General features: G+C 40.4%; 2 protein-coding genes across 2 annotated transcripts in view; both read left to right on the top strand.

Moving 5' to 3' along the window:
• Positions 1-6,853, top strand: part of atp2b2 (ATPase plasma membrane Ca2+ transporting 2) — a 50,050-nt gene extending 43,197 nt beyond the window's left edge. Inside the window, exon 23 of the mRNA XM_088389229.1 lies at positions 2,705-6,853. Coding sequence (XP_088245355.1) covers positions 2,705-3,016 — 312 coding nt within the window. The 3' untranslated portion in view covers positions 3,017-6,853. The remainder of the gene's footprint in view (positions 1-2,704) is intronic.
• A 4,603-nt stretch (positions 6,854-11,456) lies between these two features.
• On the top strand, positions 11,457-25,999 carry slc6a11b (solute carrier family 6 member 11b). Its single transcript, XM_088389262.1, has 15 exons — positions 11,457-11,747; positions 11,902-12,192; positions 12,822-12,956; positions 13,044-13,184; positions 13,264-13,345; positions 14,989-15,121; positions 16,718-16,852; positions 18,881-18,984; positions 19,057-19,181; positions 19,793-19,905; positions 20,170-20,307; positions 22,095-22,197; positions 22,417-22,517; positions 22,744-22,914; positions 23,257-25,999. The coding sequence occupies exons 2-15, from the start codon at positions 11,982-11,984 to the stop codon at positions 23,398-23,400; spliced, it is 1,836 nt and encodes a 611-aa protein (XP_088245388.1). The 5' UTR covers positions 11,457-11,747; positions 11,902-11,981; the 3' UTR covers positions 23,401-25,999.
• The last annotated feature ends 91 nt before the right edge of the window (positions 26,000-26,090 follow it).

Consider the following 26,090-nt stretch of genomic DNA (forward strand, 5'->3'; position numbering starts at 1 on the left):
AAAGTGTAAAAATGTAAACTGCGACAGGTATTTTTGAATATATTAATATAATAATCATATTACTTTTACTGTATTTCCTGCATTTTTTTTAATGTTTACACGTTTTAAAGTGTTTAAAATGATAAACGCTTACTTTAAAATGTTAAGAACTCAACAGGAATTAAAAAAGTAATCCTGTAACTAGTGTATTACTGTACTATGGTTTTCATTCAATTTGATTTAAAAACTCAACTGAAAATTCGAAATAAACTAATGTGCATTTAATTTTTTTGTTGAATTATATATGATTTTCAAATATATTTTTAGTAAAAGTATTTTCTGAATACAAATATTACATTTAGTGCAGTGTAGCATATTATTTTGTAGGGTTTATTTGAGGGGTAAATTATTCAATATCTTTGCGTCTAAAACGTTATTAGTTGTCGTGTGTCACATTTTTTGTTGTTTTTATAATCTGATGCTTTGGGGGCCTCAAGAACACATTTAAAAAATAACCATAATTTGAAAGATTATACAACATTGCACATTAAACCTTTTCAAAATTAAACTATCCTAATAGACTGATTAAGCTCTTATTTGAATGTTTACCAGTCCATGCATGGTGTTGAGACCGTCAGACCTGATTAAAAGAATAGACATTAAATTAACTATTCTTCCCATCCATGTTTTGTGTTAACTTTCTCTACTTGTTGTCTTGTTGCATGTCGGTTGTGTGAACTTCCCTATTGTCGTCACAGTACATGACGATGTTTGCTCATTATCTCACAACATGCGTGTGCTGTTTGATGTTGCTGTGACTCGTCTCCTCCTGCACTGCTTGTGTATGTGTGGAATCCATTCCTGCCCTCCTTTTGTTTGGGACCACCCTGTGCTCTATATGTGTGTAGATGCGGAGTCAGCAGAGTTGGCTCTGGTACTTTTTTGGTTTGGTTTTTAGAGCACCTGATTGGATGGCTCAGATCTAACCTCCTTCCTCCTTACTGACCTTGTCCACCAGATTTCCTCCAACTTGCATGTGATATTCTCCAGAATTGTATTCCACCGTGTCAGACTATGGCTTCATAGTCGGCTCTCCGCTGCTGTCAGAGTGATTTTAACTCTTTGGATTGATCGACAAATGGCATTTGTGTGTATGACGGGTGGAGCTAAAACTACATTCAATATTACTATTCAGCTGTAATTGACACTGTAAAATAATGTAGCGTAACAGTTTTTGGTTTGTTTTTTTTTTTTAGGGCGGGGGTCACTCCTTGAAATAGAAGACTTTTCAATTAACATGAGTTTGAATGTGTCTGACTCAGCAGCATTTCCGGTTATAAGAGGGTGTGCAAACTTGTGAAACAGCATTCAGTTTTTTTTTTTTTTTTATATTCCTCCTTTCTATTTGCTAAATTGAGTTGTAAAAGTCTACTGTGTTAGAAACTTCTCTCAGTGAGATGCAATAATAATGAATACAGTGTCAATCAACATTATTTATGTAAAAATCACTGTTATGAAACATTAGATTGGACAGCTAGTCAGTGTAGAACGTGTGAAAAGAAACCAAATCATTTTTTATGCCGACAGCTGGAGGGTGCCCGGTGGGATACAAAATGGTGGTCGACGACCACGCATTTATTCATTTTATCTATTTTCATATTTTTTTGTGTGTGAGCATTACGTTGATTAACGTGGCTTGTTTCTAGGTATACAGCACATTGGACTAAAAGCGTATACTTATAACAGGCATTTGTGTTATTTTGTTATTTTTTTTGTGATTTTTTACATTCCTCACAGTTTTCCTTTAGTGCACGTCTCCAACCTGAGTGAACTGTTTAGTGCTGTTGTGAAAGCACAGCAAAGACCTCCTCCCCTCGCCCTGCCTCCTTATTAACAAGCTTCAATGGAGGAAGTTGATGTGATGTCACAAAGATGAGCTGCCATATTGGTCATGGGGAAGCAAAGGGGTTTTGGTGATTTCTCTTTTTCAAACCAAACTGTGCAATGTCGTAGCGTTTTTATACAGTCTACTGTGTACGCAGCCAATCTGAGCCTTCCGTGAATCCATGCCAAGACTGTTCGGAACCCGAAAATGTATATTGGAAAATTTAGGTAGTAAAAGGTACTATTCGTAATCTGCGTCATATATGTACAATAATGTACCACTATTTGTTTATTTTGTATTCATAATAAAAATCACCAAAATACAAAAATTTAATTCTTTGATAAAAAACTGTGAATTATGAAACAATGATAGACTGTACTGTTTTCATAATTTTTTTTTTTTTTTTTTTACAAATATTGGGAATATGAAATACAAATGCTAATCACTAAATTTCGTATATGGAGCTTTCAGATAAAATTTCAAAATACAGCTAAAATTCACTTTAACCTTTACATCTGAACTTAATTTGACCTAAAAACATTTGAATGGTATCGTCCAACTGTTGAACATTTTGGCACAACTTGCTATTCTTTGACAAGGATCTGAATGGAAGAATTCATAACCCATGTTTGATCTGTGAATGTCCCACTCTGCTGGATTCAGCGTGAAAAGGAGGAGTAACCTTTTGACCCAACACCAATAAGGCGGCTATGTATTAGCATAATGAGCCGGGATTTCCGACTTCATCCATGAAGGGCTCTCTCCTTCCACATCCCTCCGCGCCCCCGCCGTCCCACATCCTCCTAATCCCCTCATCTGCTCCTCTCCCCCCCACGGCAGATCCGCGTCGTGAACGCATTCCGCAGCTCCCTCTACGAAGGCCTGGAGAAGCCCGACTCCCGCACCTCCATCCACAACTTCATGACGCAGCCCGAGTTTAGGATAGAGGACTCCACGCCCAACATCCCGCTCATCGACGACACGGACGACGACTCGGCTCGCCGAAGGGGGAAATACTCCAGCCAGCCGACGTCGCCCAACAAGAACAACAACGCAATCGACAGCGGCATCAACCTCACCATCGACACCAGTAAATCGGCGGCATCATCCAGCCCTGCCAGCCCTTTGCACAGCTTGGAGACCAGTCTCTAACCTCATGGTTTCAGAACCTTCATATCTCCTTAAGTAATCGGTACGCACGATCCCCCTCCCCCCCTCCCCCTAAAAAAAAAAGATTACGAAAAAGCGAAACGGCCATCTTGCATTTGTGGTTGTCTCGCTCTTGCGATGGAGCAAACTGATGACAATGAGGCAGAAGACAAATACTGGAACCATCTCTCTCCTCGTAATTATATTCAGATTGATATTATTGTTATGTTATTATTGTCACTCCTGCATGAATGTACATTGCCCGAGTTTTATTTCAAAGGGTTCTACCCCTACACTCCCGTTTGGATTCTTTTGCGGTGGACGTAAGGACATCTTGCTCCTCTTCTTCTCCTCCTTCTGCGTGGCATGATCACATGACATTTGATCATGTGACCGGGTGCCAGGGCTCAACTTGCACAGCAGCTTTGCACCTCCACCCCACCACCCATCCAAAAAAGAAAAGAGGAGCGCAAAAATAATACAACGGCGTTTTACGAGCATTTACGGGATTATATTCTATAAATATGAACACATAAATATATTTACAGTAGAGAGAGTTCTATCTTTGTTTGTCGGCATGTTGCCTTGTTCCTGCTTGGAATGGCTCGAAAGTACTTTTGACTTATTTATGTCTTAAAAGAGAATGTAATTTGTTTACAAACCACTTAGAGATATACTTTCTGGTTTCTAGAAGAAGGGACGCCGAAGCTCACATGATGTGTTATTATTGCTGAGGGTTAAAATTAAATGTAAAAAAATTAAATAAACTGAGGGGGGGAAAATAGGAAAAAAAATGAGCTGGAATTTGCCTGCTATCTTGTGAAATATTGTAGATATTTTTAGAGGATTAACAAACAAAAAGAAACCAAACTGTAATGGTAGTAAATGTGGAATCTTAGTATTATTCTTTTTGATTGTTGGAATGGAGTTGCCTTTGATTTTTTTGTTTTTGTTTTTAAAGAAAGGCCTCCACGGGGACCCGGGGAATAATTCCATCATTCTTTTAGTGCTGCTTCTTAAACTTTTTATTTCCAGTTTAAAGGTTGCTATGAGGACCTTCAAAATGATCTGCTTGAGTCACATTAGCAAGGTAACATTTATTGACCTCACTGAAATCATTTTAACGAATGTCATTGGGATACATGGTGGTATTTTTCATTAATTTTTTTATTCATCAAATCCAAATAAATTTCAATGGCTTTTCTCTGTAAGAGAGACTAACATCCACACAGCGCTGTAGGCCATTTTTTAAACAACAAAAAAAGAATGATTGCATTACATTTCATGTATTACTCAAATAGTAGAAGGCTTATAGTGTTTAAATTGGGTGGCAATTGTTGTCACCCAAGTCTCAGGTAGACTTGCTTTTCACTTGGGAGGAATCAGACAATATTTCTAGGGGTTGTTTGTCTCTGACAGACCCATGGAAGAGACCCAAATAAACAAAAATTGTCACTTCAACCCAAAATGGCAGACCTATTGTATCTTGAAATCAATATTTGTGGCGAAAACTCAAAAAGCTCCCAATTTAGCATCACCCGGTTCTCTCGTCGACTTTGATCAAATTCAATATCAATTGGACCAAATTTTTAAGGGTAGTTGACCTTTGAAAGATTTCTTAAAATGGCTGAAATGTCTGCTTCAACTGAAAAAATGGCAGACTTCCTATGTCATTTGGGTTTGGGATTTTGACTCTTTTTTTTTTGTGGGTCTATTCATGTTAGTTATGCTGACCAAATTTCATGTTGCTAAGTGGAACTTGCTCCTTTACTCATTTGCTTTTTCCACCGACAGAAATCATTTTATAACTATTATTCTGTCTTTGAAATCTGAGCTATAGTGTTGTTGTTGTTTTAATCCAAATTAATTTTAATTCATTTTCCTCCACAAACAGGCTCACAGCGCTGTAGGCCATTTTTAAATATCTCCAGGGGGAAAATAATAAAATGGAATGTTGCTTTGACTCTTTTTCTATATACTGTACATAAACATATATACAGACATCCAAAAAAGAAGAAAAAAATACTTTTTCTGCACTATTTGGTTATGAATGGCAACTTACGTGGTGTAAAATCTAGATGTGCTTTTTGTGTGTTTTAACAAAGCTTGTCTTCCTGCTGTCACGGAATATACAGTACTCTAGCATCCCAGCTGTGCTCACGTATAGTTGTAATATTTATTGTGCTTTGACCGATTCACACGATCAGGAGAGGGAGCGTTACAAAAAAAAGCCAAAATTTTGCACTCAGAAGGAAAAGGCCACTTTAAAAAAAAAGCCTGTACTCTTTCTATTATTAGCTCAAGTCACTGGCAAAGCGTGGTGTGGTCTCTAGGCTCATTATGCAAATCATAACCATTTTTCTACTAAATAAATACACTTTAGTCTTAAAATCTTCTCTCCAAGATGTCCCATCTCGTTGCGCCTATCCTCTCATTGATCCTGTGTGGAGAAGGTGCACAAGCTTTACTAGTCAGCTCAGGCCGGTTGGAAAATAAGATGACCAAGATACGAATGACTTTTATTTATTTGATTTTCTGTAAAAACAATGCCCCACCCCCCGCCCAAAAAAAAAAAAGCCAAACACTCAAATGTAATCTATAGTGGAACCTCCAAAGTCATTTCTCCTCATAGGACACACAATAAAACAAAAATACAGTAAAACTACCCATGCTTTAGGAGATAATGGGAAGATGTTTTTTTGTCACCTAGAGGCATTTTGTCGGCATTGTTACAGTCATCAAAGCCTTGTGCTGTTCAACTATTATGTTGCAGGTCAAACTGACCCATCCATCCATTTTCTGTAATGCTTGTCATGAGCTGGATCCTATCCCATCTGACTAATCCACGACAACACATCTATCTTCAACCAAATAGCAGCGCGAGCAATACTAAGCCAGCATTAGCGCCCTAAACAAGCAAACATTTGCCATCACTCTAAATGTTATGGATTTATTTTTGGGACTACAATACAATATATTCGTGTGGTCCCTTTATTTCCATTTGCTAGTCTTACATCTTACTAAAGGTATGGGCTTTATTTTCCAGGGGATAATCTATCAAGATTTAATAAGTCACGCTGATCAAACATTGAGACATTCTTTGGAGGTTCTACTGTCAATACTTGGATAATGTCTCCCGTCATGCATCAATAATGAAATTCAATCAGTCAAAAGCACCTCAAAATGTGCGATTTGCATTTTATTTTCACACGCCACCGCCGCTGATGATATCACTGAAAAGTCTCGCAATATACTCTCACCTGCCTCGATGTACTGTATTTAGCAGCATGCAGTTTGTGGAACCAAGAAAAAGACACATGCCAACAAGCTAACTGACCTTTTGGCATACATGCTTAGCCATTTATTGGGTAAGTGATTTGAGTGTTAATCATGTTTTTAAACAATATCTATTTTTTTTCTAAATCTATACAATAATTGTAAATAAAGAACTCAATGTCTTTGTTCAATTAATACTATGCAAAAAGTCATGCTTTTTTTCCCTCCCCTGATTGTTACCCACCCTTAATCCTAGAGTGTGTTGATGGAATGTTTGTGCTCTCCAAAATCAGTTAAACAATGTGATGTAAACTAATTTTCTAGCTTGAGAAAAACTTCTATGATGATGACAAATGATTCTGATACTATGGGGGAGGATGCTCATGATGATGATAATCAACTGTGACTCTTGCTGCTTGACTGTCCCACTCATCACACTCCTTGACAAGAGCGCAAGTGGAAAAGAAAAAAAGAAACATAATTAAAAACAAATATGGAAAAATCACTAAATAAATCTCCCAGAGCAGCATGACCCAGCATGGTGTGTCCTGGCCCCGTGTCACATGTCCTCGTCTGATTCAATGTGCTTTAGCAATATCGCAGATTCATTGCTTTTGTATTAGTTTTCTACATATTATGTGGACATGAGTGATGCATAAACCAGTGTTTCTACGGTTCCCTTTTAAGGACAAGAGAGGTAACATTTACCAGTATTTTTAAGAAGATGCATGTCAAAGAATTTGATACATGTACAATTTATGCGCCTGATATGTGAAGTCTTCTGTGGATTGCGCTTGGTTGCTTTTTATCTTGAAGAGGAGTTCAAATATAACTTGCCTCCAATTAAAGATATAAAAACAGGCAGATCTCGGGTTTATCCAGAGGCACTTTTTTGTTATTTTCTTTATGTTCTTTATTATTTTTTTTTTATGTATTATTTTTACTATTTAAGTTGATTTTTAAATCTATGTATTTTTTGTTTGTCATTACAGGGTACTTGAACCAGTGCAATCATTTATGAAAAATGCACTTTAAGGTTGTAATGTTTATGCCAAGACATTAGGAGACGCTATAGCCCCAAACGTTATTTTCTACATCACAAGTGTTCTTGGGCCTATCCCAGCTAATTTAGGGAGTGAGGGGGGTACACCTAAGACTGATTGCCAAACAACTAGAGACCCTATTTCTTTTTTTAATTTTGGAATTTTTTAACATTTATGTGAGCTCCACCAACCCTACAGGGGGCGCTGTAGCGCCAAAAACATTTACCTCTTTTTCTTTTCGTTTTTGGTTTAAAGAAAAATGTATTTTTTGTTCAGCAACATCAGCCTCACTATTAACACCGGCAAATCAGTTCCTCAAGGTCTGTAACAGTGTGAAACATTCTCAAACACTGTTCCTTGTTCATAGTTTAATTAATTGTGGTAATAATTTAATTAATTTTTCATTTACCTTTTCACTAAATCCCATAATATAGCCTTTAAAGATTTAAAGACTTTTAATGTGTATCTAATTTTTTTTTACACGTGTAATGGATGTCATGGCCAACTGAGTATGTAACATTTAGAAGATTTCCAGGAAAAATTAAGCAAAACATGAAAAGGGAATGGATGGGGGGGGGGCTCAAACCTATGGATGGATGTGTTCCGCTTGGACCCTTTAAATACAGCGTTAGGGATTAACGATATAAACGATACGAAATATCACATTCCTCCCGAGGACTTAATGTTGCTGATGGTCTCATAGAGCTTAAGTGGCTTGAAAGAGGATTGATTTGAAGTGGAGGACTTTTCGACTTAATCTTCTTTGCTTTGCCGTTGGCCACATTGCAGATGTGGCAGTATGCAATGCACATATGTGCTGAGCATGCTGAGCTGCTTTGATAGGCCTGTGCTGGATGTGAGCATGTGTGGTGTAGGATGGAGGGTCATTTATAGAGGACACAGCCTTGAGCACTTTTATTGGTTGTGTAACTGGAAATTTACATTTCAAATCCACTGGAGGGCGGTAGCTCACCATTACAGACGCTGGTCTATAAATAGTTTCATCATCAAGCCCTTTAAGATGAGGGACGACTCAATTGGACTTGATCTTTACCTTGTTTAGTTGCTGACATTATCGAGGGTGATATTCATGGTTTTCTCCAGTTTTCATCATAATAAATACAAATTGGCAATACATTTACATATTTTGAAAATCCACACTAAACCTTTTAGTATGAGATGTGACTTAATGAATTTTTTAATCGACCTTAAGTGGATATTTTAAGTAGGGTTTTCCCTCATTCGGAAATTCTTCATCAAATGCTTTAAAATGAGGTATAAGTCGATGGAGTTTGAAGAACATTAAGTTTTGACCTATTTGCTGTTCAACTTTGACCTCAGGCACTAACGCTAAAGAATAAGTTAAGGTCACTTATTTTTTTTGTGTTTGTTGGTGTCTTTGCTATAATTTGTCTTGTTAGACTTTGTGGACATTGATCTTGATGTTTCCAATATGATGACACATGTTTTGGGGTTTTCTCTGATTGGGAACTCGTGTACGCCAATCTCGATCCACTCACCATGTTGGCATTAAGCGTGCGTTACCTCGTTCTACATTTGCGCACACAGTATAGCATCAGCATGCGTAACTGCGCCTGCTCGAGGGGCGGGGGAGCTCGGCACTGTGTGTGAATATAGAGTGGGCTCCCACAGCTCGGAAGATTAGCACTCGGGTGCATTCAAGTCCATGAGCGAGGACTGTTTTCCAGGAAGAAAACCCCTTCACTGGGCCCCTAAGTTGAATCCCGCTGCTTTCCTTTTTGCCCCAAAAAGAAGCAGCCGTAACTGACAGTCCTTTACAATGGGCCAACATTGGTGGCGTTTAGTGTGTAATGCTTAATGTTAGTATATGGATGCTTGCATAGGTGGAAATACGTTGGCAAATAGAAGATGGTGCATTCAATGGTTGATTTAAAGCAGGCCTGCCACAGTAGTGTCACCTAGCATGTAAATAAATAGCTATGTTATGTATTTGAGACACTTAACGGTGTGTTACCTAGCATGTAAATAAATAGCTGTTATGTATCTGGGATACTTAAATTGCAACGACTCTGTAGATGTATCGTGTAGTGACATTTAGGATGTTTTTAATTGTTCGCAACCAAAGAAGGGGTCATGTAAGGCGAGAACAAGTGAGTGGGTGTGTATGATGGGCTGTATTGACATACTCTCAACTCTAGGGGGTACTCTGTGACCCCTAGTGCCCCCCCCCCTAAGAAAAAAAAGGACAGCAGTCACAACTCTGGCGTCTCAACATTATGGATTTGTAGTTGATGCAGAGATTAAAAAAAAAGAAAATGTTAGGGCCTTCAGAGGCTGAGACGTCAGCCGGCAATCAAGGAATTGACAAATTCTCACCAAGGTGGATGTGGAAGATTATGCTGTGCTCCCTCACTCCAGACTGATCGATATTTTTATCTGTGTGTGAGGATGAACGATTGGATGGCAGGAAAACAAAGCACTGCAACAACCAACAAGCATTGATTATAACTGAACACTTGTGCATTTGCAAATGCATTGGTCCAAATTTCTCCACCTCCTAAAGGAAGTATTCCCACTCAGAAAATGTTGCACTGCTCACAACATAAATAAAGGACTTGACTCTGGCTGAAAAGCACACACGGTGTTTGCCAGCCGCATTGGGTGGCCGTGCTTTTTATGCAGACCACTTCCTCCCAGCTTCTAATGACGAGTGACCCTTGCGTGAAGGGATTCTTAGACACTGGGTCAGGCTTTTAGAGTTAGGGGAGTTCCTTGTGCAGCAAGCATATCACGCCTGGAAACACAGCGAATTGACTTATGTATGAACAAACACCTACAAGCGTTTGAAAGTTTCAAACCCCCGATGAGCAAACTGTTGTTGCTCTTGTTCCTCGAGCAGCGTGTGCGATAGGACTTTATGACAGGCTGATCGTTTATCATGAGCTGCTGACAAAGGCAATCCTGTCTTTTCATTTTTTGCTTTTGTCTTTTCTTTTGACAAAGGAGTCTATTAGTATGCTGGAGTGCACTGTGACTGCTGCAGGAGACAAAGAGTGTTGACTTGGTATGCTGCGAGCAAAAACGAAAAAGAAGGAGCGAACAAGACTGTTGACATCAATTGACCAAATCAAACGGGTGGGGGGGGGGGGGGACTGTCTCCAACTAGGCCAGGTACAAAGAGAGAAGTCTTAACTTGTTTTGTGCTGCTGGGCTTTTCATGAATGCAGGACTAAAAATTCTGAAATTTGTATATTTGTTTTGACAGTCACTATTGTGATTTTTACTTGTACTTTTTATTTTATTTTATTATTTGCATGTTATAATAATAATAATAATAATAATAATAATAATAATTAATAATAATAATTCCTGGGTTTCATGATCATACTCTGCCAATCCAGAGTCTCATCTGAGAGGGCATCGCCCAAAGCAAAACAAAAGTTATTAGTGCTTCTCAAAGTGTAAATGAGCACCACTAGTGATATTCTGACTCCCTCTAGTGGCATTTGGGGAAAAATATCACAGAATTTAATTAAGTGATCTAGTAGTTCATGACTTCAACTTTTTTAAACCACGACATAATATTTGTTAAGTACAGTTCAATTATATAAAAACTTTTATGCACATCACATTTGCTTTGAATTATTGCAAAAAGTTTGTTTTCAAACATTTAGGCGCAATTTTGTTTAAGTCTTATGTGCGATACAGATTTAACTGTTTTCTTTTATCCCCCCACACAGCAGCTACTCTGCATTATGTTAAAGTGGTTGGCAAAAAAATATTAGATACACTCTTTAGAAATAAAAGTCTATATAAGTTTTTGCTAAACACTTGGGCCTACTACCCTACTGTATTTTATTTTAATGTCGCTAATCATGCTGGGCCTTGTCAAGTCCTTTTTTAAGTCATTGTAATAGCTTGAGAACCCCTGCTTTAGATGCTACGACTGTATCCTCACAAAATTTGATTGCACCTCAGGAGGTCACTGAGAATGCAATTTATTTGTGCCACTGTCTGCCAATTTTCATGTCAAAACCTTAAAGGAGTTCAAATTTTGCTATTATGTCAGCCACAACTTGCATTTTTAAGGTAAAAAAAAAATCAAACCTTCAAAATCCATTCATCTGCATTAAGGCAACGTTCCTCCATGTTTCATCCTGTGGCTTGCCTTCACCTCCCTCCCACCCTGTGGCTTTACTCCAAGTGGAGGCGCTTGAGAGAAGCACGTTGGATAGTGGGAGCGCAGTCGCACACTGTCCACCGCCTGGTGTGCAACACAGACCAAACCAGTCCAGAAATCTTTTGTAGACAAGAAATTCACCACTGCACCCAATTTGCTCATCGCATCTCTTCCTTCCCACGTTTTGCCAAGGCATCATCATTGAGGAAACCCAAAGGACCATTGCCACTGTTGCATTTTGGGAGTCAACTTGGTAAGTACTTCACTTGGTACATATAAACTTTTTTTTTCCACTACCCAAGCATGACGATTTCAATGTTGCGATGTCCTTGGTTCATAAGCAAAATGGAAATGAATTGTTAATGAAATCCCACGCTCCACTTCCCCACTGTTCCTGTTTTATTCAGGGCGGAGGGCCGTGCCGCTGCATTTTAAGTGAACGTTCCTCATTTCGCCCGCTGGAGATTCTGCGCAAAGCGGCAGCAACATGACAGCCGAGAAGAGCGGGCCGGTTATAAACGGTAAACCGGAGGATGGCAGGGACACGGATGACTCCAGCTCCAGCCTGGACAACAGGGAGTATTACGAGAGAGGCCATTGGAACAACAAGATGGAGTTTGTCCTGTCTGTGGCGGGAGAAATTATCGGGCTGGGCAATGTCTGGAGGTTTCCTTACCTCTGCTACAAGAATGGAGGAGGTAAGAATGTTTACCTCACTGTAACTCATTTAGCAGAAAGAACAGAACTTTGACTACAATCAGCCGTGAGGACAATAAACAATCAATTTGTAGAGTGGGATCGAAGTATAATGTTTGTGAATGTTCTGAAGTCCTGCTTCCATGTGCTTGCCTGGAGTCTGCTGACATCAGGTTCTTCTTTGAACTCAGTGAGTTGGGCTGTCCACTCCATTTGGACTCAATGGAGCGCCATGACTAAATTGGTTGTTTCCCAACCTGAAAGTTCATCATTGGGTGAATGAGGACTGTGTTGAAAAATGTTGTCCAAACAAAGTGAATACAGTTTCATTTAGGATTGAAGAAACTAAGACAGGTCATAGCAACTTTGAAAGATAGACTCAAATGATGTGCAATGCGTATATTTATATGTACAATGGCTTGTCATGAGTGGTTTTGTACTTTTTAATCATCTCCAACTTTATTGATTCTTCCGGGATTTAATGATTTGTTACTGTGTCTGTTTTGTACCCTTGACCCAGCTTGCAGCTTGAGAACATATTAGCTGCATTATTTTTGCTCCTGAATTAAAAAAAAAAAAAAGTTTGCTTAAAAATAGCCAGACCCCCAAAAAATCTCTCATATGTGTCAAGGTGCCTTCTTCGTTCCATACGTTATCTTCTTCATATGCTGCGGTATCCCCGTGTTTTTCCTGGAGACCGCCCTTGGTCAGTTCACCAGCGAAGGAGGAATCACATGCTGGAGGAAAGTCTGCCCCCTGTTTGAGGGTAAGAAATCCCTCCTGCTCTATCAAAGGTTTCTATCATCATCCACGTGTAATTTTACAAAACATGTTTTTTTTTATGTGATTTCAGGCATTGGCTATGCAACCCAGGTGATTGAAGCTCACCTAAACGTCTACTATGTAGTCATCCTCGCCTGGGCTATCTTCTACCTCTTCAACTGCTTCACCACTGAGCTTCCGTGGGCTAGTTGTGGCCACTACTGGAATACTGGTGGGAGAGCGGAGCATCTTTGATCACATTCATGTTTATTCTTCTTCAACAAGCCAATGAAGGCAATGTGTCTCCACAGAGAACTGTGTCGACTACTATGGAGAAAATGCCACCAACATTACTAGCGCCAACGCAACCTCTCCTGTTATTGAATTCTGGGAGTGAGTACAGTATTTTTCCCCACTTTCAGTATTCTTTAGAGATTATCGCTCATCTCTTTGGATATCAAATGTGAATGAAACAGTTTCCACCAAGTCACACTACAGCCATTCCTTTTTAAGCAATCATCTCCTGACCCAGATAGCTTCATGTGTAAAATCTTAAGACAGCCTCAGATGGTTTCAGTGATCTCCTCAACTCCCCTGGCCAAAATAATTAGTCAGCTCTTTTCATATTTGTCATTCGGGTCCACTAGGCCAGCTGTCTCCCAGTTGGAGTCACAAGCATGGCAGCAGATCGGTTTTTGTCAGCGGGCAATGCTGACCGCACTTCCACTCTCATTGCCAGTCCCTGTTGTTACAACATAACTGTCCAATTTTTACCCAATAACTCGTCAGAGTATAATCTGAAAGAAAAGGCCCTTTGAGGTGATTTTGTGAAGACAATTGTTATGTGTAAGAAAATGTCCCACATGCATGACATGACAACGGCATCATTAACGGTGACACCATTTTTACTGATGTCTTGAAACTAAGCGCTGCAAAAGAATACATTGATACACTTTTAAATTATTTATTTCGAGGACCAACACAAGGACCAATTAAACAGAATTACTCATACGGGATATCGAAAAACCGGCTTTTGATTCCCTGACCTACAGCTGTCAAAAGATCGTCCTTTAATATAGCTGACTACCTAGCTCGCATAATGCGGCGTTCAAGTCTATCTGAAGACAAATGCTGCACGATGAATCTGTCTAAAGCACTTGTTAGAGTACTCAAATGCAATCCAGATCGCTTGTAGTGTTCCAAGGTAGCCCTTGTGGCTGACCAGGACATGGTAGCTGAGTTGGACTTAGCCTGTGGCCTGCCACCAAGAACATGTCACCATGATCAATGGCTGCCTCAGGAGCTCCGGGGGTGAACTCACTGGCCAAGATTTGGCAAACGGCGTTTAGCTGTGCCGCCTCGCATCCTCCATCAATGCCGTTGCCTGGAAATGCTTTGACAAACAGGAAGCACGGGGTTGGTTCGCTGCCGCAAATGACCTATGGTGGCACACTTGTAGACTGGGTCACCTTGACTGTGACACATGCAGGCCCACGGGGATGCGCTGTGGCCATGGAAGAACAACTTCTTTCCAATGTGTGGGCTTGCAAAGTGCCAAGTAATTCTGCATTACTACCCGGAGAAAAACTCAGAGATCGACTCCGTCTGCTAACACAGAAAAATGGTTATCAGGAGAATAACTCATCTGTTGCAGTAGAATGGTTTATTTTTTTCATAATGAAGGCTTCTCAGTCTCAATTTGAGTTTCTGGCAGAAAGTCGATCACTGGTAACACGAGAGTCCTCACCCCATTTCGTCCAATTTCAAAATAGCACATAAAATACCCTTGGCAAGTTGACAATAATCACTTCTTTTCTGAGTGAAAAATGCGAATTGATTCTCAGCAGAACGTCATGCTGCGTAATTCTAAAAGATGATCAAGTATTTTTCCCTATATAACTTACATATGAGGAGCTGCAAAAGATAGAACTAAAAAAAGTCTAGCAAAATTGTTTTTGTACTCTTCATGCAGACATTGAATTCCTCTTATGAATTGGTGAGCTGCCAGTTGTCAGTTTTTGTCTGGGTCCATACAGACGGAGAGTCCTGAAGATATCTGATGGCATCGAGCACATGGGGGGGATGCGCTGGGAGCTGGCCATGTGCCTGGCACTGGCCTGGTTTATCTGCTACTTCTGCATCTGGAAGGGACCCAAGTCCACTGGCAAGGTGAGACAGCACCGATTTCTTCTTATGACTACTTTTCACCACCGCTGAATCCACATTTAATTTCCATCGCCAGAGCTGCGTTGAGCAGGGTCATAAGCACACCCAACAATCTTTTGGGAGAACTCTCAAAGGCCCAGTGGTCCAGAATAAGTTGGGAGATGGAGGTAGAATGTGGAAAAGGCTTGCAAGAATGGCAAAACAGAGAATAAAAAAGAGGTGTGTGAGGAGGGGGGAAATGAATGGGCTCGCATTCTACATGATAGAGGGAAAACAAAACAACGAGGTGGCACTGCTGATTTGCCCCTAAAGTGTCTTTTGTCCGTCTGTGAAGTAAAGAGGGGAGAATGCTCCTTCATGGCTGGAGGCTTTAGCAGCCGGTCCAAGATTGATTCCTGTATTCACTGGAGGGAAAGAGGAGCGAGCGTTCATGAGGAGCATGCAGAGTATTTCCTCGGCCTCTCCCTCCCTCACTTTCTTCTCCAGAGACCCAACGAGCCCATTCAGCCGCGACACCGCTAAGCTGTTTGCTTTGTGACTGTGTTTGCAAGCCATTCTCACATTTAAGCCCTCCCGGTAAGATTTACGGCACGGCGGGGGCAGGATTGACCCGTAAATTTGCACCGGCTTAAATGTTTACTCATGGTGAGGTGTAGGCAGCGTCAAAGTTCACACAGGGAGTGAATATTGCCCTTTTTGTCACCCCAAAAGCGGAGAAAAGGGGGATGAGAGGCTTACGATGTGTAATCGTTGTATTTGTCAATCTGAAAGAAGCAGGCCGCATGGCAGGAGACAGGTTTTCTCACACTTTTCCTGTCGGACATGTTGGGATTAGCACATTTTAAAGTGTACTGCCTTAATAAGTCTTTAGCATCATAAAACGTGACTTTTTTTTTTTGCGTAACATGCTCAGCCAGGAATTTAGCATCTTGCTATATTTAGAGCCAATGTAGCATAAGGATCAATTCCGTATAGTGTATGTTAATCTTTAGTTTGTGTGTGTGTGCTTCTATGTTGTGAATGAAGTTGTGTATTTGTCCGTTTGTTGTGCATCTCTTTGAAGCACATTTTCCCACACTGCCAGCATCACTCCTCCGGGCTCCTCCTGTTTAAGAGACCGAGCCAAGGGAGCCCTCGCTTTCTTTTCACTCTCCTGGCCTGGCCGGCTCTGTTCTGTTCCATTCTGCCCTCAATTGGTGACCGTTGACTGGGTTCCAAAAAGCCAGGCGATATATGTTGCCCACGCTGGCCTTTTTTTCAAGTGGCTTCTTGAGATGTTAAGCTCAAAATGCTCTTTAGCTATCCTTTGGGACGTTTCCGGCAGTGATGAACACGATGAACCGTAATATGTTTTATGTAATGTACAATCATCTGTCAGATGGTTAGATTCTGCATTTTTATATGAATATATGTAAAACCATATTGCAGGAAGAAAAAAATCCACCAGTCACAATATATAAAAAATGAAATTTACAGTGAGAATAATATGGGACAGAAGAGACAATGTATTATTATTATTATTATTATTACTATCGAGTTCCTGTTTTTTTGTAATCTAGGCAAAAATTCAGTGTTGCATGCGTTTGTTTGTACCTGCAGGTTGTGTATGTGACGGCCACATTTCCTTACTTCATGTTGCTGATTCTGCTGATCAGAGGAGTAACGCTGCCGGGAGCGTATGACGGCATCAAGTTTTACCTCTATCCAGATATCTCTCGTCTGTCCGATCCTCAGGTACGTTGGATGCACTCTTTTCTTAAATTCCGTGTGTGTGTGTGTGTGTGTGTGTGTGTGTGTGTGTGTGTGTGTGTGTGTGTGTGTGTGTGTGTTTGGAGAGGGGTAGGGGCAGCAGAAGCAGTTAAGGAGGTTGACACTGTTGAGAGAGGAAGACATTACTTCTGACTCTGATGTTAAATTGACTTCCCTGGAGGACAATCAGGGCTCTGTTCAGTGTTTGACTTCCAGGCTGTGTGTCTTTACCCTCCAAGTGCTGTGCATCACTCACTTGTCCTCTCCTGACTTTTTAGACTTTCCCCCAATTGCTACCTAAAAAATGTTTCCTCGCCCCCACTCATGCTTAATGTTTCTTGAACTAGCTTACTGTTGTGTACATCTCTCATCCCAAACTACTACGATAACAGTTTGCTTGTGTTCACCACCAAGAACCTAATCAGATTCCCATTATGTAATATTTCAAAATCAGACAATTATGCCTTGACCTGCCCCCTTGATCAATCTGTTGAAACTACTTTGAGTGTTCGTACAATATTTCTTTCTGTCACACGGTCCCAATCTTGCATCATCTGACAGTAATGTGAATTGCAGAATTCACTACATTACATTTCGATAAAATTCACCCATTGCCCTAGTTTGAACTTTCGAAAATGAACTGTCAATTGTTCAAAAATCTCATTTCATGTAGTAATTGCTTCTAGCTGCATTGAATGAGATTGACTTGTGTCTGTCAGATGTCAGCACGGCAGGTGTCTTGTATCAAACCCGACAAATAGGAACGGAAAACGAGCTTCAATTGACCATTGTGAAGCCATTGCAATGGTATTAATGTACAATACACGAAACATTTTGTTCCATGATTTACATCATAAATGCTATATTTGCATAGATGTAGATTATATATATAGATTATATATATAGATCAGACGTGTCAAACTCATTTTAGTCGCGGGTCGCATTGTATTCATAGTTTCCTTCGGAGAGCTTTGAAATCAGAGACTAGTGAAAACTGTCCAAATATTTTAAAAAGATGAATGATAATAAAAATTGCTAGCAACATCTTTGTTTTTAAAAGTGGTGTCTTTGCGGGCCACATAAAATGATGTGACGGGCCGTATCTGGTCCCGAGCCTTGAGTTTGACACATATGCTGTAGATCAACAATAATATACATTCATATGTGATTGGGATTTGATCCACCGTTTGTAAACAGCAAAACTAGTCATAGTACTAGTAGCCCTACTGAGCTTCGTTTTTTACATGGTGGACATGTTTTCAAAACTCGATACTTGCAAACACAAGCCGACCAAATTAGGGACAACATCAACAAGAGATTCTCTCGGGGGCCGGGCCGTTAAGGTTTCCCTACGCTGTGCGGCCATCAGCCCAGGGCAAACTAAAGGGAACATTAATGAACATTAGGAAAGAAAGGCCCGTTCTTCCACAGGAACAGGCCTGTGTTTGTGGGGTCACGGAAGTTACCGTGGTTACTCACAGGAGGGAGTGAAGATTGTGTGTTTGTGAATTGTTTTGTGGTGGTGAAATGAGATTAGTGGTTGAATGGTGATGTGAGGAAGTTTTCAAATAGCCGTGTTGCATTCGGTTTGAATTTGCTAGCAACCCCATGCTAAGCCTGCGGGTTCGGAGGTCCTGTGCTGCAACTTCAAACTGGTTTCATAACGCACCTTACCTAATATCCATTTTGCTTCTAATTTATCTCATAGGGGTGATGACCCCTTTCTAAAATATAGACCTAAATTATTTTTTCATTTTTTTCCAGAAAACACGAATAACTGAACCAAATTATTATATTTATTAATAATTTCATTTCAGTGGTAGAATTTAATCTTTTTAACTAAAGATGCAGCATATTTTTTCCATGCATATATTTTTCAATAAAATATAATTTACTAAGCATAATGCAATTAATTAAATCACAAAAATTTGATTAGCACTGGCATGAGCTCAATAGACTATCAATTTCAATTTTTGTCATCCTCATAACTCATATAAGCCGCATTATTTCCAGGTATGGGTGGATGCTGGAACACAGATCTTCTTCTCCTACGCTATCTGCTTAGGCTGCCTTACTGCTCTTGGTAGCTATAACGCCTACAACAATAACTGCTACAGGTAAGAATTTTGTCCGAATTTGAATTTGTCATGACATTTGGGAGTGTAATCACTTCCTGACTTGCTCCTCAGGGACTGCATCATGCTGTGCTGTCTGAACAGCGGCACCAGTTTTGTAGCAGGTTTTGCTATTTTCTCCGTGCTGGGATTCATGGCCTACGAACAAAATGTTCCCATCGAGGCCGTGGCAGAATCTGGTGAGTGTGGAATAGAAATCGCAGAAACCAGTTAGGGATGTGGGCGTATTATAATCACGTACCATAGGCTGGCGTTCCTTCGTCCATCATAATGTGAAGGCACGTTATGTAACTTTACACTCGCACAGCCTCTCAGACCACAACTAAATGATTTATTCACGTTGGTATGAATGATTTAGTGGGAATGACAGCGTGAGAGATTTAAAATTCTTGTCTCAGAGCGCAGCTAAGAGACAACTCCACCGAGAATAGGTCGCTGCAAGAAAACATGGCTGCCTGCTGTATCTTATTTTGAAACAGTTAGCATTGCTTTGAAAATAGCATATGCAGAAACATCATCAGTCTCCTGCATTTGTGTTTTGGATCATTTATCGCTGCTGTGGTGCAACAAACACAGTGGTGTAATGGATCACAGTTTCTCCAGCTGAGTGATTAATGTGTTTTGCATTGATGGATAAAAAGTGAGAAAGTGAGATAATCTGTAAACATGAATGCATCCAAATAGAAATTATTTTCTTTACGCATGAACCATAAAGGGGACCATATATAAATACCAGACTTCAACCGTTTTTAACTCATGACAATATTGTGACATCAGTGTCTGTTTTCAGGTCCTGGTCTTGCCTTCATTGCATACCCAAAAGCTGTGACCATGATGCCGCTGTCTCCACTTTGGGCCTGTCTCTTCTTCATGATGCTCATCTTTCTCGGACTGGACAGTCAGGTGAACAAGCCCAGAGACAATTTACACCTCATCAAGAGATGAACTTCTCTTTATTTAACAGCCCTTCTGACTGCCACTGGCAGAGCTAGAGGGGGGGGCACCAGGGCACTGCCCCCCCACCCCGAAATATGCTTAAACCTCCATAAGAGTTTTTTTGTGACACACTACATTGCAATATTGACTTTTTGCTCCCCATCAATGTATAATTTCTGCAAACTGAAATATAATGAAAACATTCCCACACCTCCTTGTGTCATTTCTCAGTTTGTGTGCGTGGAAAGCCTGGTGACAGCTGTGGTGGACATGTACCCAGAGACATTCAGGAGAGGCTATCGCAGAGAACTGCTGATTCTCGGCATGTCTATAGCATCTTTCCTCATAGGACTTATCATGTGTACAGAGGTGAGACTTTTACTCTCAAGTGTTGTGAAAACTGTGGGTGCCTTATGATACGAATGTAACTACTTGTTCACTATGCCAAAATGTTCTTGTTAGGTTGAATTCGAAAAGTCAAGTCATGCGTATCTTAAGGCACTATTGTGAGCAATGTAGTATATTTTATTTCTGTTGACCTGTTTCTACTGCTCAATAGAATTCAATTCTTTTCACATCCATGATACATCATCCTCATTGTCATCATCACTGTCATCTCCACCAGATGAAAGCCAGCAGGTACAAAATATTTTTGTGATACTGTGATTTTATCATACAGTGTGATCTGTCACATTGAATTGTATGGAAGTAGATTTTCAATATACTGCTGTCATATTCAGTAAATGTATACTGTGTGTCTGCTGCAGCATGCTTTTAAGGCCATCTCTCTACTGTGCTTTGTGACAATAATTGCTCCTTATATCACCCACTAAAAGCTTCTCGTGCTTCTATAAGCGCTGGTGTCCATCCATCCACTCTTGAACCATTCTGTTGTCTACAGGGTTCATAAGTGCTGTAAAATGTCAGCACATAACAAAATGTACCATGCTGACGTTATATATGTGACACAGGTTTTATTCCCCCTCTTCAGCTGTAATTTCCAATGATTTTCTTGTTGGTCATCAATCTTTCACATCAAAAGTGACAGTACATTAACATGTCCAATATTTACGCCGACTTTTACTCATCTGCCACTTTTAACTGCCACAAAATGGCCCTCATGGATTGAAGACCATAAACATGGCGGTGCGGTGTATTTAAAAGGTCCCGTGGAAAGCCATTTAGATTTTCTGTTTATGAACAAGCAGGTCAGACCTCTGATGTAACCCTGCTCTGGGATTCATGGGGGTTTCTATTCATGAGTGTCCTTTTAGTGGAGTTGTTTTAGGTGAAACTCCACTGGTACCGTAAGACCTTCTACTAGTGTGCAGAGAAGAATATCGTAACGTATGATGGTAGATATGTGGATGCGAGGGACTGAAAGTGTAGGAACAAAATGTAGCATCTTTATTATGGAAATTTACCAGAACAAGCTGATAGGATGAGATAATATCTTGCTTGGTAAAGCAACGTAAAACCCATTGCCTGTACCGATACTAGGTATCCTTATTTCAATGTATCGACGCTCGCGATAGCGGCCGATACCAGTCACTGATACCAAGGCGCTCTCTTGTGGCTAATTTACTAACAATAAAACTAAATGGCTTGCAAAGATGACAAAATGTTTTTCTAAGTGAACTGTATCGATGTCAGTCCTCTCAAATGCCCATTAAGATAGCGTCTTTGTTGGAATGCCCGCTGTGCATCTGTCCCGTGCAATCACTGCTCTTTACGAATAAAACTAAAAACACCACTTTTGTAGTAATGAAGAAAGTATTCCCACTATAATCTCCATTTCTCAACGGATTTAAACAAATCAAAAGTGCACCTCCTTTGATGCGGGGGAAGCTGTTATTTTTCTCCGTCTTATCGGTTCTTATACATTGGATTTTTGCTGCAAGATGAAAGGCGAGATTATACAAAGAATGGCATAAAATATCCAATCAGATTTTTGCAAACAGCCCCTGGGGACATATTGTACAGTCTATGCCTGGTTTCTGGGGATGAATGCAAGCCCCATATCCACTTAAAGTTCCAGGAACTTTTACTATACCTCCTGGAACTGAAAGGTTCTTATCAGACTTGGTCAACATAAAAACATGAAATAGAAATGTATTTGCATTCCACCATCTGATAGCTGCCTTTTCTCCTCACAGGGAGGGATGTACGTCTTCCAGCTGTTTGACTCCTACGCCGCCAGTGGCATGTGTTTGCTTTTTGTGGCCATCTTTGAGTCCATATGTATCGGATGGGTGTATGGTAAGACACGACTCAAGACTTCTAGATCTCAGTAACAGTGTCCAGTTTTGTGGGCCCATTATTCACATGCAGAGACAAAACTGAGGAAAAACAGGGCAGTGGCAACTCCGCCATCTGCTGGAGACGGGCATAATGCTTGAACGTAGTGTCATCACAGATTAGTCATATCTTGAAGCCATAGGAGAAAATAAATAAGTGGCCGATATATATGTTTTTCAGGCAGCGACAGATTCTACCGAAACATTGAGGACATGATTGGCTACAGGCCTGTCTTCTTCATCAAATGGTGCTGGATGATCTTGACCCCAGGCATCTGTGCTGTAAGTCCACCAAACAAACACACACACGATGATTCAGATGAGCCTTTGCTTCATCAAACAATCCAAATTTGTAGATGATAATTACTGTCTTTCCTTAATTGCAATTTTACTCTACTGTACATTAACTTAGGTTAGGTCTCTGTATTAGGAGCAGAACTCAGTCTTTAACTGAGGACACCGTGTATTGTGTTCTACACTAAAAACTGTCTTATCGTTGGCGCTCCAGGGTATTTTCCTGTTCTTCTTGATCAAATACAAACCGCTCAAGTACAACAACGTGTACGTCTATCCCGACTGGGGCAATGGCATCGGCTGGTTTATGGCCATGTCGTCCATGGTGTGCATCCCTCTGGGGATCATCTGGATGATCTGGAAGACTCCTGGAACCTTCTCTGAGGTAAAGATATGGTCATCTGCACGCAGACCTTCAGCACAAGGTACTCCACACTGAGGGCCGAATTCACTAAAGAATTTCGTGGCTTTTGGGTGACGCTACATTTTAAATTGTAGACAGTGTCGATTTTCAATCAGAAGTAGCAGAAGTACGATTAATTTGCGATTGATATTCCACTCCAGTCCTGTGAGTGGCAGTACGGTGCTTTCAAACTGTCAAACATACAAAGAAATGAAATTAAAAAAATTAACAAATAAAATCCAGAAGGTCTTTATACAATCTCACGCAACGCCTGAATGACCTTGTACAAGTTGAGTGCTCACCTCCCTCTCCACTCCTCTGCAGAGAATGAAGAAGTTGACGACGCCCAGCCCAGACCTGAAAATGCGTGGGAACCTTGCCGCTCTCAGTCCGTATGCTGCCAACGACGCCATGCTAAAGGCTGACGGGAAAATTTCTACCGTCTCAGAGAAGGAAACACACTTCTAACTGACTTTCTGGCCTCAATTAAGTCCAACTCTTCAACAAAAAAATGACAGCACAAGTCAGCTGTCATTCATAAATATGAAACAAATCAAAGGCTTGTTTTGGTTTTGTAAAAAAAGAAAAAAGAAAAATGAATCACCAGATAATCTGCTTTTGTTTTGCACAAATTTTGATAACACATTCGTTGGGTCCTTTTAACCTTGTCACTAAAGCAGACACTTTCTTTGCTAACGGTTTAATAGTTTAAAGTTGATTTTGATGACGTACGTTTATATTGCCATTAGCTGGCCACGTTAGTGTCTGTGCCTTGTTGTAGACAAATCAGGTAGGCAAGCAGATCAGGTAGGGCAGATTGGGTAGGGGTGCAAATCGGGTAGGGCAGATTGGGTAGGAGTGCAAATTGGGTAGGCAAGCAGATCAGGTAGGGCAGATCGGGGAGGGGTGCAAATTGGATTGGGGTGCAAATTGGGTAGGCAAGCAGATCGGGTAGGGGTGCAAATCGGGTAGGGGTGCAAATCGGGTAGGCAAGCAGATCGGGTAGGGCAGATCGGGTAGGGGTGCAAATCGGGTAGGCAAGCAGATCGAGTAGGGGTGCTGACAGTGTACACATCTTGTGCCCGAATGTCTAAAATGTAGCAGCTTTGGATCCATGTGGTGTACGATAGAGGATAATGTCACGTGTCTTAGAGTACTTAGAGACTATAGGAGGGCACCAACAGCAGTAAAAGAAATCACTTATGAAGACATGCCACTGTATAATGCTAAAATCTTATTTTAATGTTGTCTAATTTCTAGTCAAAACTTTTTTGAATGAGGCACAATAACCAAAACATCTCCAACAAGACAAATGCATGATTTTGTTCACAAGTTTGTATACAAAACACATGATTTCATAGATGAAAAAAAATGGATTCAAAAGCATCAGTTGGATCTTCCGGTGGCTAACCTTAATAAAATATGACAAAATAAAATAAATATGTGCCGAAAAGATTTATTTTAGGATAAACAGTTCAGTTTAAATATGCTAATAATGTTCATTAAATAATCAAGTTTTGACTGGATATTAGACTAACAGACTTTTACGGTTGACGGACCGCATTCAATTTGTTGATGTTGCATAGCAACAACAGCAAAAGACAAAAAAAAATTAAAAAATCACGTTATCCGATTTGACAGTAAAAAGTGCTGGGGGTATTGATTGTTGGCCTGTATTGGGTTCTCTGGGGCTTATGTGATTTTTCCCTTTTCTGATGGGTAAATCAAAATTGGTTTAAAGCCTCGGAAAATCTTCACATAGCTGTGAGCGACCGGCAGGCCGAGCCTTAAGGAGAAGGAGGGGAAAAAAAGAACAAAACACCTCTCTCTCTCTCTTTCTCTCTGCCCTCCTTTACATCCGCATGTGTGTCATTTCACGGCAATTATGCTGAGCCTTTCACCCAGAGTGACTGACAGACAGATGGGCTTCCGCCTTTGCACTCTCATTCCCCACGCCGTCTTGAAAGGAGGACATGTCACACATCACATCAACGTCGCAAGGCGCTTACCTACCTACCACTTTCTCATTTCTAACCTTTTTCACTCCAGACCCCTTGCTAAAATAGCTGTAACAGAGTCAAAACAAAATAGGAAACCTTTTCCATGGGTGATGGCCGCTGGTTGGGCTACTTTGGCTGCTAAATGCTTGGTTAGTTCAACAAATGTAAACAAGTCAACACACTCAGCAGATACGCCAATCTTTTAGCACGATTGTTTAGGATACATGTTACACATTGTCAGGTTGAGCGGATCTCTTTGTCGAGTGGAAAAAAATCTGCCACTTTTTTATCTGACATAAAATTTGACCTTGAATTGACAGCATCCTTCGCCATTGGCTTCCAATCCCCGTCCATAGTTTCGGTCAGTCGTTATTTTAGCAAAGACACATTTTACATGAGAAAAATGCCACAGCACAAAAAAATATGTCATACATAAAAATAATGATAAACTCAACTCACTTCATACATTTCAGGCAAATGAGCTGGCCTCATTGTTACTCAATCCCAGCATCGCCCAATTAGTGCTCATTCACCCTCTCATGCTCACTTATTTCCTGTTTGTCATTTCTTTGTCCTTCTGTGCTTGATGGAAATGCAACCGTGGAAGGGGATGGAACTGCAGTTTCTCCAGGAGGAGGCAAAAAAAGCTAACAAATCGTGTGAGACTTAGTGTGGGATGAAGTATGTGATGAAGGCAAATGGATGGAAGTGGGTTTCTTGTTTTCTTAACGTGGTGGAGGCCCCTCCTGCCCAAGCTGTGATGTTCTTCTTCTTCATCCACCCCACCTCCCTTCTCATTCATGTATTAGCCACGTACGTCATTTAACACTGACTACATCCATGTCCAATTGTTTACTTTTTAAGAAACATGTGCTGTGTATCTCCAGATGAAAGCACTGTCGATTAAAAGGTACTTTTGATATGCAGCTCAAAAAGCTCTTTGTCAATATAGAACTATAATGGGGAAAAAAGTGTTCTGTAAAGTTCTACACACATTTTGGTGTTCACGGGACACACAAACTGTCTGCTTACTCATTTTTAAGAATAAATATTCTGATGGGAGTGCACTATTGGTCTTTCGTTTTTTCACATCAGAATATTAAGTCAATTATAAATGAAACAATTACATTATATTTTTTTCTATTTCAATGTCAGCGT

This window comes from Syngnathus floridae, chromosome 11 (assembly GCF_059516105.1).
Source record: "Syngnathus floridae isolate MCC-2025c chromosome 11, RoL_Sflo_1.0, whole genome shotgun sequence".
NCBI classification, from domain to species: domain Eukaryota; kingdom Metazoa; phylum Chordata; class Actinopteri; order Syngnathiformes; family Syngnathidae; genus Syngnathus; species Syngnathus floridae.

What these genes read in the sequence shown, in the direction of transcription:
- slc6a11b (XM_088389262.1), top strand. Translation starts at nt 11,982, where the DNA reads ATGACAGCCGAGAAGAGCGGGCCGGTTATAAACGGTAAACCGGAGGAT. An exon ending in CGAGGCCGTGGCAGAATCTG is followed by an intron (nt 19,182 to 19,792) that starts GTGAGTGTGGAA and finishes GTCTGTTTTCAG; the next exon opens with GTCCTGGTCTTGCCTTCATT. An exon ending in ATGTATCGGATGGGTGTATG is followed by an intron (nt 22,198 to 22,416) that starts GTAAGACACGAC and finishes TATGTTTTTCAG; the next exon opens with GCAGCGACAGATTCTACCGA.